At 35.4% G+C, this 13,095-nt stretch overlaps 1 protein-coding gene across 1 annotated transcript in view; it reads right to left on the reverse strand.

Moving 5' to 3' along the window:
• The window catches only part of cdh13.L (cadherin 13 L homeolog), a 523,301-nt gene that overhangs the window by 198,317 nt on the left and 311,889 nt on the right, over positions 1–13,095 (reverse strand). Inside the window, 1 exon segment of the mRNA NM_001094730.1 lies at positions 28–172. Within this exon segment, the coding sequence (NP_001088199.1) occupies positions 28–172 (145 nt within the window).

Here is a 13,095-nt window from a genome sequence, read left to right on the forward strand (position 1 = left end):
AAAAAAAAATTTAAAAGTGTTTCTCACCTGTTGGTGATCCCTCCAGCACATGGCCAACATATGGTCCCTCTCTAAAGATTGGTCTGTTATCATTTTGATCAATTACAAGGATTTCAAGGTCAACAGGGCCTTCAATAGTCTTCCCATTCTCATCAGTGGTTTCAACTTGAAGCTGTTGTAGAGAGGAGATTAAAATGATATATATCTGTTCTGAAATACCTTGATACATATTTTTGATTATTAAAAATAGAAAACAGTTACATTTATGTCTTTAGTGAAATCTTTAAACAAAATAGTTTCATCCTGAACGACATGATATTTATACAAGATAATTCTTCTGTAAACTTAGAGGATAAAATAAAGATCAGCACTAATTTAATAGAATACTGAAATAAAATGTCTCTTGCACTAAAATCTTTGAACCAAATAATACATATAGAACCGATAATAATTCAACTGAAATTCAGCTTTTGCCTTCTATTATTTTATTTATTATGATCCACTAAAAAATATTGATTGAATTATGAAGCACCTATTACAGGTTACATTAAACTGCAGATATTTAAAATATTATTTTTCAAGGTTTTAGTGCTAACTAACCAGCCTTAATTTAGAGTAAGGTTTCGTAAACGGAATGTTCGGATTCTTCCTGATCACCAAACAGGTATTGGTACCATTGTGCCCTACTTGAACTCTACTAGTAGGGTACAAGCATTTTTACAAGTAATTATCAACAATTCTGAATGCAATAAAATCACAAAGAAATGTTCAAAATGCAAATGAGAGTTTAGAAAATTAGACACTTCATCAAAAGCCTTTTAAAAAATGCAAAAAGGATGTTTTAACAACAATATCATGCTCTCTAGAAATAATGCTAGGTTAATTTAAAGTTTAACTTTCAAAGTTAGGAATTTAAATGGAAATACAGAGAACAAATGCCGAATTGCGATGTGATCATTAGGGAATAAAGAAATGAATGTTGGCCTCTGGATCTCACGTACTTTAAAGTACTTTATCAGTAATCTATATAAGAGGCTAATGGTTAGTGTCAATCCTGATGTGGAAATAAATGAACACTCCAAAAGACATTTCACCAAATAAGTGCCCAGCATGCATTTGCAATTAGATTAACAAACCAAAACATGATTTAATCTTTAAAGTACCTGAAGTAAGGCAGGAATTAATTCAGTTCTTTTTTATGTTGCATTTATTTGAGCAACATACAGTCAAGTGGTTGTTTCAGTTTCTCCAATAGTCATGTATACATAAAAGGTTGCAATGGCACAAAAGGTCCTTTATATGTTGTTAATCTAAACCTGGCAGTATGTACTGTACAAGGAAAGACCTGGAGGTAAATACTGCATAACAAGGGATCTGATTGACCAGCTGCCAGATTACACTGTTTTATGTTTAGAGATTGGCAGATCAGATGTAGCTGTGATTGGGTGAGAAGCAATGAGTTAAAGCAGGGGAAAGCTGGGCTGGGGTGGAGAAAGAGTGGAATATGATGGAAAGGAAAGAAGAAGTTCACTTCTTTATCTTCTGAGCAGGTAGAAACATCCCTGCCACCCTCCCTCCTTTTTTGCATATTTTGTGAAATGACATGAGTTTTTCCTCTTTATGTTCTCATATTATCTATTAACAACTGGCTGTGGATGTTTTACTGAATGCACCATTATATTATGGTTTCTGTATCTTCATACACTCTGTATTATATTCATTCATGTTAAATGAATGTCAAATGCTTGATCCGGGGAATGTTTCCGATTGCCATTGGGGTCAGGAAGGATGTTTTTCCCCCTCTTGAAGCATAATTGGCAGTGGCTTCAGGCTGCCTTCTTCTGGATAAAAAGAGTAGATATATCATAATGTAGGACCTTGCCAATATTAGGACCTTGCCAAAATATTGCACAGGAAACTTTAGAAGAGGGAAAAAGGGGGTTCTCTCCTGTGACTGCACGGTGGGTTGATTGATACAGACGATACTACTGTTTGTGCTAGGTGACAGCCTGCTTGGATTTCCTATCATCGACACACTGCAGATTCAGGACCGGCAGCAGGGCTGCTGAACTTCTCTCATAGTGGGAAATGCAGCTCCTGCTCATAGCAGAGTTTGGGGCCATCCTCTCTGTAGGTAGAGGCAGCCTTGCTGATCTCAAGTCTTCAGTGAGGAAAAGCAAAGCATAGTTGTGATCTCTTATGGAATTCTGGCTTTAGAATGTTGCATTGGGTAAGGCTGGCAAGGTTCTAATTATTTAATAAAATGTGAATAAATGCTGTGACCTTTTCCCCCATTTTCTGGCTCCTAGTGTTTCATTAAGGTATGTAACAATGGGGGTTCAGTGGGATGGCTGAGGGCAAAGGGTCAGTAGAGAAGTCCCCTTGTCTTGACTAGACTGGCATAAAGTAAAGCGATTTAGGGGCCTATTTATCATACTGTGAAAAAAATGTGTAAAATGCTGTGTAAAATAGCAAATTTATCAAGGTGTGTGTTTTATACACAATTTATATATGATTTACATTAAAAGTATTTTAGAATTGTTCTAAAAGGAATTGTATTGTAGTAGTTCCTCTCATATAACATAATAAAATAGGCTACATAATGTAAAGCAAAAATGGATACACACACCTAAGGTATAAATGGTGCATCCTAAAATAAAGCTTAAAATATTGTGTTAAGGATACAAAATTAAGTAACCTAGTTGCACATACCTCAGCAGGACGCAACAAGCCATTTATTTTACAGTTGTTACAGAAATGCCGGCATGGAATCAACATTTGCAACAAGTCTAACTTTATACAGAAGTGATTTTTGCCATGAAATTATAATAGTACTGTGTATAACATTGCATCTTTTCCTTAATTTGCAAGAAATGAAGCCATACTAATAAATTACATTTTATCACCCCTTAATTGTAATTAATCTTCAGATGTATTGATTATGTTACATTTTTTCCTAAATAACAGCTACAGGCATGCAATCCTTTTTCCGGAAACTTGTTATGCAGAAGGCTCTTAATTGTGGGAAGGCTGTCTCCCATTAAAATTATTTGGATTGGGATTATATGGATAAAAAGATTTCCTTTTTCTCTGTAATAATAAACAGTAATTTGTACTTGATCCCAACTAAGATATAAATAATCCATATTGGAGGCAAACCTATTGGGTTTAGTTAATGTTTAAATGATTTTCTAGATATGAATCCAAATTACAGAAAGCTGTCAGAAAATCCCAGGTCCTGAGCATTCTGAATAACAGGTCCCATACCTGTACTATAGAAAAAAATACACAGTGTGTACATTTTGTTGGCCAATTGAAGACTATAGTCTTTTGGGGAAATCACCTGATGCTGCCCAGAATGCAGTGGGACAAATATTGATGCTGTATAGTTTCTAAGACATAGTTGAAACATATTGTAAAATACAAAAGAAGCCTTACTTTCATACTGCATTTCATAAATTAGAAAAATGCCATATCACAGGAAAAGTTCCAACTTCTAAAATGTTCCAAAAAACAGCTGGATACTCCCATGTTTGTGATATTAAACAAACCACAAAAGGGCTATAGCTATATTCAAGACTTCACAGAACAAGCCCCTTGTGTTCATTATTTCTCTGGGAATCAGCCATGCACACAAGCAGATTCCTGTACAGTCTTGTATTTGGAGAATCCCCTTAAGACATCATAAAGAAACAAAAAGCTGCATTTATTTCTGATATAAAGGATTTTTTTCATATCCGCTTTTTACAGTAAAATTTATTTCTAGCTCAGTCATAGTGCTGTTTTATAGTTTCTGCCATTCCATATACTCTTGCCATAAAAAGAGAAGAATGTGATTCAAGTCTTGTCAAAAGTGTAAGATTAGAATAATATTTAGAATGCATAGAGAAATATGTATGCTTATTTAAAGGGGATGTATGGTCAAAAATTAAAATTCTATGGTTTCCTTGCATCAGTCAACATACTTGCTCACTATTCATCAGAGGAGGTTGAAAGATGTCTTGCATCATTGCACCAAATCCAAGCTCTGGTTTTGAGATTCAGTTATATTCAGCAGGATTCAGATTCAGCAGAATCCAAGCGACTGGCCGAACCGAATCCTTAAAATCATGTGAAATTTTGATATTATTATATATGACTACAATATATACAGTACTTGTGGTGTTTTGTTTATCATTACTTTTCTTCATGCCATAAAAGGTTCTAACATTTTTTGTACCTGTCTATTGATATGAAACATATCTATTGCCTCAAGTTTTGTTACTAGTTGTTTAGACCATTTCTTGGTGGTTTGACATAAAGCAGTTTCTCTATCTTCTGCTAGTTTTTAATCCCCCTGTGCCCTTTCTTATATTGTTTTTTTTACCTTTTTCTCTGCCTGTGGAAATGAATGTATATCTCTTGTGAGGTTATCTCTGTCAGGTCTTTACACTTTCTTATGAGTTCTTTTACAAGTTGGAAAAGTGAGCAGCAATAAAAACCGACTGTGTCTGTTAGACTGTGTTTCATATATATTTTAGGTCACTGCATTGGGCTTTGCATCAATACATCTGGCATGAGATGCAAACACAGGCCAGCCTTGCCCTTACTGCTTGTCATACAGCCGGTGTTAAAACCTTATTACAGCTTGTAACCTGTGCCACTCTATCCTACTTGTGCTTTAGGGGATGTAAAGGTGCAGGAGGGGGGACACCTACGTACCTCCACTAATGAATATAGTGCTGTCAAAGTTTTGTGTTCAAGGTTTGGCCATAGGTCCTTTTTATTAAACAAAAATGATGTTTAATACCCGGTAAAAAAAATATACATTAGTTTGCATGAGTTTGTTTCTGAAAAGTTTGAATCCTCGGAGGTCTATTTATCAAAATTAAATTTTGTGTATTTTAGAGGTTTTTTTAAACCTCGACTAAACGCTGAAAAACACAAATGTCTACTTATTTAAAGATCTGAATATAAAAAGCATAAATGAATAAAAACATGGAACAAATCAAATAAGTATACAAAAACCTAATTTTTGTATAAATTAAAAAAAGTTTTTTTAAAAAATGTAAAACCTCTAAAAGCTCAAAGCAAAGAAAGATTTTGCAAAGGACAGCTCCCACTAGCTTTTTTGTATTAGAGTTTCTTTTTGTTTTACTTTTCTTTGAGTTTCTTTGTTTTGTTTTTACACTTATAAATATCCCCATTTTTGTGGATTAATTAGTTAATTACATGATTTTTAACTGTAATAAGTTAAATTCAGGGAAACAAATAAAATATGAAAGTAAATTGGCACTAAATTAAGATTAATCAATCAATCTGCATCAGATATTAACTATTTATAGGGGTGTTAAAGCTCTAACAGGATCAAGCTCTAAAACCCCACAGAACAGAATTATTTTTACTGTTCAGTGCATATGAACACATTTCAATTAACAGATCCATGTATCTGCATTGTCAATTCATGAAACACATTCCTAACTATTGGAAGTTATTTCCTCACAAGCAGGAACGTGATTAGAGTTTGCAGGGGAGATGCAAATATCACATGTGCAGGAATCATTCATCTTAAAATGCAGGGTATAGGGTAATTCTATTACCATAGGGGTACTAAGGGGCAAAAAATCATGCACCTTAGAGCTCATTCAAGAAGCATTTGAAGTCTTGCTGTGCTCTGTGCCTTGCGCCCAACAGAGGCAGCACTGTCCTCGTGCTTTATTATGAAGAGCAAGAACCTGAGCCAACAGGCACTGATGGAGGGGCAGGGTGTGATGTGCAATAAACATGGAGGCGTGTGCCTATTTTTTGCAGTTTACACCATGCCTGATGTTCTCTTTACTTCATGCATTCTGCATTACATTGCAGCTGCTGTAGGGTCCAATCTAAGCATGTAGGGTCCAATCTAAATGCATTCTCTACACGGAGGGTAAGCTCATTTAGTTTATTTAAGTGCTACATAGTGATTGGTTAGTTAAAAACAAAAATTAAGACCATCTGAACCTTAACCGAACACCTAGGTTGTTTTTTTCTGTCATTGGAAATTCTCCTCTTCACAACTCACTTTAATTTGTCAAGATTAAAAAACGATTTCAACAGAAGCTGCTTAAAAGGCTAATTTTATAAAGTGCCCATTTTGAAAAAAATGGTCAAAGTCTGAAAATATTATGGATATTTCCAACTTTGACTATTTATACTTCTTCATATATAGATATAAAACAGATATAGATATAAAACATATTACTTGGGGATGGGGTAGATGGGGTACTCCTTTTGAACAGCGATAAAGAAGTATTTTGCTGCCCGTAGATAATCTGGTCAATGTGATTGAAACACTCCTTTAACAAAATATCTACTTTGTCAATTATTTCAACATTTCTCTGATTTTACCAGAATGTCAGAAAGTTCTGTTTTATTAATAGGTGAAAAATTTATAAAAAAAACCCAATAAAACTATTAAAGAAACACACAGTTTGATGCTACATAAATTAGATACTAGGTTATGAAATGGGGATATTGTAATGCCTTGTGGTTAAACAAATGAGTTCTCAGAAAGATCTGGGGTGTTTCCTTCCTTTCTTATACTGTGTAGGTGAAATAATGCAGGACCGACCAAGTTCCTAGCAAGATTGTTGCTTCCATCTTTCTTTAACATACTTTAAGTCTTCCTAAAAGTTATTAAATGAATCTGAAACAATTGACTATTGTATCTCACTAGGAAGAAATGGTAATCATTTTTCTTTTCATAGTAAACTAAAGAGTTTTTGACTATCCAAAATAATCAGTACAGTGAAATTCACTAGATTTTGTCAATAAACTCTTGCCAGGATACATTTTATTTTTAAGCAAGGTTTGGGAGCTTTATTGATGAAACAATTTAAGCTTGGTAATAGCAGATCGATTGTAAAGGGCACAATCTATCAAATTCTGGAGTACAGGAGGTCAAACTTTGCCAGGCAGACATCATAGCTGCATGGCAAAGTATCCAAAAATCACAGAAACTAATTTGCTTTCTTGCAAAGTAATTAGTAGGTGTCTTTGTATGCCATTTATGTGACAGCTTTTTCATTTTACAATGTTTTCATAATTTGACAAAGGCCATTACAGTCTTCTAAACTTTTCTCGTGATATGACTTTTCCAAGGTTAGTTCATTGTATTTAAATGACCTCTAGTAATGGTAATTTAAGATGTATATTAATTTCTGCTGTCAACCCTTTCATTTAATGCATCAATAAAAAAAAAAGCTTGGTAGATGCCAGGAAAGAAATGAAGTGTCTGAATTTTTTTTTAATTAGCATATTTGTTTCACATGGGGACAGAAGGGATAATTATGTATAGTGCTTGAGAGTAAAAAAAACAGTTATTAATTCTTTCACTTTCAGACAACCTATTAGGGTGCTGACACCTGGTTGGAAACTGGTTAAACCACTTAGTTAAGGCAGACAGAATCCAACTTTTAGCTATAAATAAAAAGAAGCACTAATTCAAATTTGTAAGTTTTAGCACAAAAATTCCAATCATGGTAAATATTCAAACATAAACATTGATAAATCATCCCCATAGTGGGTAGACCTTCATTTATTGCATATACTGCATTTTATTCTGCTCACATTGCTTTACATTTAGTGCACTTCTTAACAGTGAGTTGCATTGAAATCACTTTCATTAAAGGTACTTGCCTGCAAATGTGCTCTTTGTACTTCAGTATTGTTGTGCTCAGCATAGCTTAGTCCTTCCTGCCCTCTGTTTTTAATTAGGTGCTGTTGTGCCTAATGATGGAGGGTGCTCAGAAAACCCTGGAGTTACCTGCTCAGAAGGTGGAGATAGCTCCAAGATTCCCTGAGGGCCCTGTTTTAATCACAGCAGCACACTTGCACCTAAAGAAATGGGTGCAGACATAATTTGCAGGGCAAACACCTGAAATTATGCTAGGCAGACTTTAAAAATATTTGGAGCAACTGTGCCCGAACTGAATTTGTTCTTTCAAATTGGACACACTCACGGTATATGCAGGAAAGCTGTGCAAAGAGAATACACCAATTGTACCCACAATGTTGCAAGAATTCAGGGGGAAAATGCTGCATGGTGGAGAAAAAAACATGTCAATTATGCTCAACATTTTTGGAAGTGAATGCATCCTATTGTGTACCAGGATATGTTGTGGGTCCCCAAAATCATGGGCCCGGTGTAAAGATATAAATAATTTTGCCACATGCCCAAAGCACTTCTTTAAAATGTTTATTTTATATGTTTAAGGGGAAGTCAATGGCAGAGTTCCCCTGAACCATTTGCTTGATGTTCGAGTTTTTTTCTGAAGGTTCTGCCTGAAAACTCGAATGATTCAAACGATTCAGTTTTTTTCCACCGAAAACTCAATCAATTCGAGTTTTTGGGTTGCGTGACTCAAACTCGCAGAATGGGGTTTTTCACAATCAAGCTTTTTCTTAAATAAGATATCATTCGAGTTTCAAGTTCATTTGAGTTCATTCGAGGTAAAAAAAGCCTCAAACATTCAGCCGAAATAACCCCCTAAATGTTTTTATGTTTACTTGAGTTGGGTTGACTACAAATGAAATAAAATTATTTTTAATTAGACACATGCAGGGGAATGTAATAAAAGTCGCAAAGAGCAAAACAATTCGCACCAATAAGACTAAAAATCCACATCTCGCAATGTAATATTGTTCCTTAAACTGTTATTGCATTGCGAACTTTAATTGCGCATTGCGAATTTTAATTGCGCACTCATAAGAAGTGCTTGAAGGTGTCGTAATTTTTTGGAGCAAACATAACGACTTTTTCAGTAAGAAGTTTAATTACATTGACTGCGCATTGGCGCAAACTATAAAATTCGCAAACGGTCTTTCACTGTCGGAAGTGGTCGCTAAACAGTTTCCGGGCTCGCAAAGCTATATTAAATTCGCACAAAGCAAAATTTGTTCGCGCAAAGGCATAACTTTTCGCATTGTGAATAGTTTTTCCGTTAGCGATTTTTATTACATTCCCCCGTAAGGGGCAAATTTAATAAAGGGCGAAGTGACTAATGCTGGCGAAAATTCGCCAGCTTGATGTCATTTCGGGACTTCACCGATTTATTAACGGGCGCTGGCGTAACTTCGCTAGCGCTACTTCACACTCTAACGCCAGGCAAATTTTTGCTCTGGCGAATGGAAGTAACTACGCAAATTCACTAAGATGCAGATTTTACTGAACGTTGCCTCTTGCGCCAGACTTGCCTTCACCACCTCAGACCAGGTGAAGTGCAATAGAGTAGAAAGGAGAAAATTTGAAACTTTTTCTAAGTACCAAAAAATGCTGGCGACTTTTCAGTTCTTCAGGGTGACAGGCTGCAAAAGATCGTAATTTTTTTTTAGGGTACCCGGCTTCCCCCCTACATTTCCTTACATATGGCACATAAATTATATACTGGTTACATGTGTAGGGCATTATAACAACTCTATTTTCATTTATTAAGGTTCCCTGGGCTTGAGTAGTGTAATGTATTTGCTGCAACAAATATGTCCATTGAAATTTAACTTTCCACCGTATGCAAATAAGTCAATGCTAGCGCAACTTCACTTTGCTTGCCAAATTAACTGTACCGAAACTTCGCCATCATTCGGCGCCCTGGACGCAACTTTGCATTTTAGTGAATTAGCGTTGTGCTGGCGAATTTTTCGCGTGGCAAATTTCCAGAGGTTAGTGAATTTGCCCCTAAGGGGATTATTTACTAAACTCCAGGTTTTTTTGGGAGATTTATTATACCCCGATGCTGAAGAAATTTTAAATCTGAAAATCTGCCATCTCAAACCTGTCGAGGTCAAGTATAAGATATCGTTGTCTGTGCTGGGTTTAGCATGATAATCTGAAAAATTTGGGGTTTCAGCCAATAATTGAAAAAAATCTAGCAATTCAGGAGTAAAGTCCAAAAAGTCCAAAAAATTTCAGTTTTCGCTCGATTTTATTGTTTTTTTTCCTTTACCCAACTTTTTTTTAGTTATTTTACAAAAGTATCTGAACTAATGTTGTGCTGCAGATTATAAAAGATGCACATCTTGTATCATTTGCAGCACAACATTTGCTCAGATGTTACCATGAAGCAGCTTTGAATTGGTCACAAAACAACATAGAAAAGTTTTCACTCAGATTTTCAGATAATTGCATAAATTAAGATTTTATACGAATCCATTCTGCTAATTGTAACTCTTCTGTCACCTGGAGGTTCCTAAGTGCTACCATACTGGGTTATTATATATTTTTTTTTTTTGTGCAGATTCACTGAAAGGTTTAAAGAACTTTTCACTGTCAGACTTTAAAGTCCCAAAACAGTGCTTAAGCTAACTGAACTATTATATCCCTTAGGCTTTTTTACATTCAAGTACTTATCTGATTTCCATCAATTTGTCTTCTCTGTTAGAATGAAATTAGACATTATTGATCTCATTTCGAGTTATATAGTGGATCTCCATTACTGCAAATGGTTTAATGGTTTAGCATAAGAAATAAAATATATATTTCTTAATACATAGGTGAACAGGGGGTGCCATTATTATAACAAAACATTGGTTTTATGACACTTTCATTAATGTAAATCAACAATGCACACTAGCTCTAGATTTACACTAAAATACTAGCTCTATGTTTTTGCACTGGATATAAACACAGAAAAAACACCTGCATCATAATTATTTGCCTTTTGCCTTTCACATCAACCAATCAGATTGGAGCCCTCGCCAGCCCTCCCCATGTTTTTCACAGTTGTATCATAGTGGAAATGAGTTTATTTAACAAGATAGGACAATGCTAATGCTATTGCAGAGCTTAAAATGCCTTAATTGCAAAGTAATTTCCCCTTCCCATTGACTTCAATGCATTTAATTAAATTCTGGCTAGTAATGGGCGAATAAATTTGCCTGGCACAAAATTTGCTGTGAATTCCCGCGTTTGCCGCCGGCGAATAAATTTGCGAATCTCCCGTGTAATTTGGCCGGTGAAAATACGCCAGCCTGAATTTCCAATTTTTCCGTGAATCGTGAAAACATTCGAATTGCTCGATTTTTTTAATGAAAAGGTTCGAATTGCTCGATTATATAGTGAAAACTTTCAAATTGCTAAATTTTTTGGTGAAAACATTCGAATTTCATGATTTTTTTCGTGAAAACATTTGAATTTCACAATTTTTTTGTGAACTTTCTGATTTCACGATTTTTTGCGCATTTTGCGACTTTCTAGGAGAGTAAGACAGGGAGCATTAAGCAGCACAAACAGTTGTCCTTCCATCGAGGATTGGTAGTAGGGAGTAACTTCCCAAAGGCTTCCTTTAGTGAAAGGACAGGGTGTTAGGCTTTAGACTGCGTCTCCCTAACTACTTCACTAGTGATCCCAATCCCTACAAAGGTATATCTGTCTTCTGGGAATTGATGTACAGTTGACTACTGAGACTCATGGGAGTTACAATCATCTGCTGTTTCATGTGATTCGTCCTCTGTGAATATCACCTGCTATTACTTCATCTCCTGCGTGAGTAAACCTTTGGACATTGTTTATTAGGGATGCACCAAATCCAGGATTCTGTTCGGGATTCGGCATATGCAAATTAGAGGTGGGGAAGGAAATCACGTGACTTTTTGTCACAAAACAAGGAAGTAAAAAATGATTTCCCCTTCCCACCCCTAATTTGCATATACAAATTAGGGTTCGGTATTCGGCCGAATCTTTCGCGAAGGATTCGGGGGTTCGGCCGAATCCAAAATAGTGGATTTGGTGCAACCCTCTTACTTATGCTAATAAATCCCCTTTTGTTTTCATCATAAGAACCTCCTGGTGTCCAATCAATCGATTTTTATGTACAGTAGACTGTGTGTTGTAGTTGCACTACACCTTAAAGGGACAGCTTCCACTTAGCGAGGGCCCTGATCCTGATGTTTGAGTCCAATGTAACCCATGCTCATTACCATTAGCTGAACAATTAACTATCTGTGGTCTGGATAGCCCAGATTAGCATTACATATAGAAAAGAAAAACGAAAAAAGAAATGTCAAGAGAAAGTAACCAAGTTACAGCTTCCAAGTGCATAGAAAACAACAGTCAATCATTGGTTTGAATTAATATGGTAAAAGAAAATGTCAAGTACATTCATATTCATAGAACATGCACCAGTAGTAAACTATATAGTAAAAATTTGTAAACTCTTAACAATTACCCTTAATAAACTGAATTATTACTGACAAGTGTTTTTACCTGTTTTTCCTGTCCTTTTTAAACTATTTGAAAAGTTGGTGAATCTGTCCTGTTTCGCTTCACTGAAAAGTTCGCAAAACTGCAAAAAACTTTGCAAAACGCATTGAAGTCATTGGGCGTCAAAATTATCTTGACACACGTCAATTTTGCCGCGAGCAAAAATTTTTACTATATGACTATTTTGTCCAAATGCATTAAAGTCGATGAGCATATGAATAATTTTGATGCGTGACAATTCTGCTGTGCGACAATTGTTTTTGTTGCTGCAAACTTTCCGCTGGCGAATTTTCACCACTTTTTGGTGTCCCTGTGGCTACATGACCATAACATTAACCTTATAACCTGTATAACCATAAAATTGGTGTGGCTCAATGTTGAGCATTGCATATGAAAAAATAATAAGAGTTCCTAATATCTTGTGGCAAAATAATTGTCTTCACTTTCTAAAAACGCAGTTTGAAAATTGATAAGATAAAAAGAAAAAACCAAATGGGATTAGGCTTGAGCTCAGTAATGTTTGTTGAAGGCACAGCTAATGGCTGGAAATAAAATTAAAATCCAGGACATCTCGGCTCCATTATTACGAAGATGTTTAAAGATATCATTAGAAAAGTCATTTCAACAAGTGAGATTATAATATGTTCGCAGTACAGTAGCAAAGGAAGTCTTGCAGTCAAGGCTCCATTAATGCCAAGTACCTGCCGTAATTGCGACTCTTTCAATAAAAGAATATTGTTAATTGTGTGTAAATAAGTTGGTTGCATTTTCATGCAGCTATGTTCTTAAATATGTTAAGCACTCTGTGCAAAACCTTTTTTTTATGTCAATATTTTAGTTTTTCAAATAGAATTGAAGTGCTCCAGTAATAACAGGGTAGT

Source organism: Xenopus laevis, chromosome 4L, assembly GCF_017654675.1.
Source record: "Xenopus laevis strain J_2021 chromosome 4L, Xenopus_laevis_v10.1, whole genome shotgun sequence".
NCBI classification, from domain to species: Eukaryota; Metazoa; Chordata; class Amphibia; order Anura; family Pipidae; genus Xenopus; species Xenopus laevis.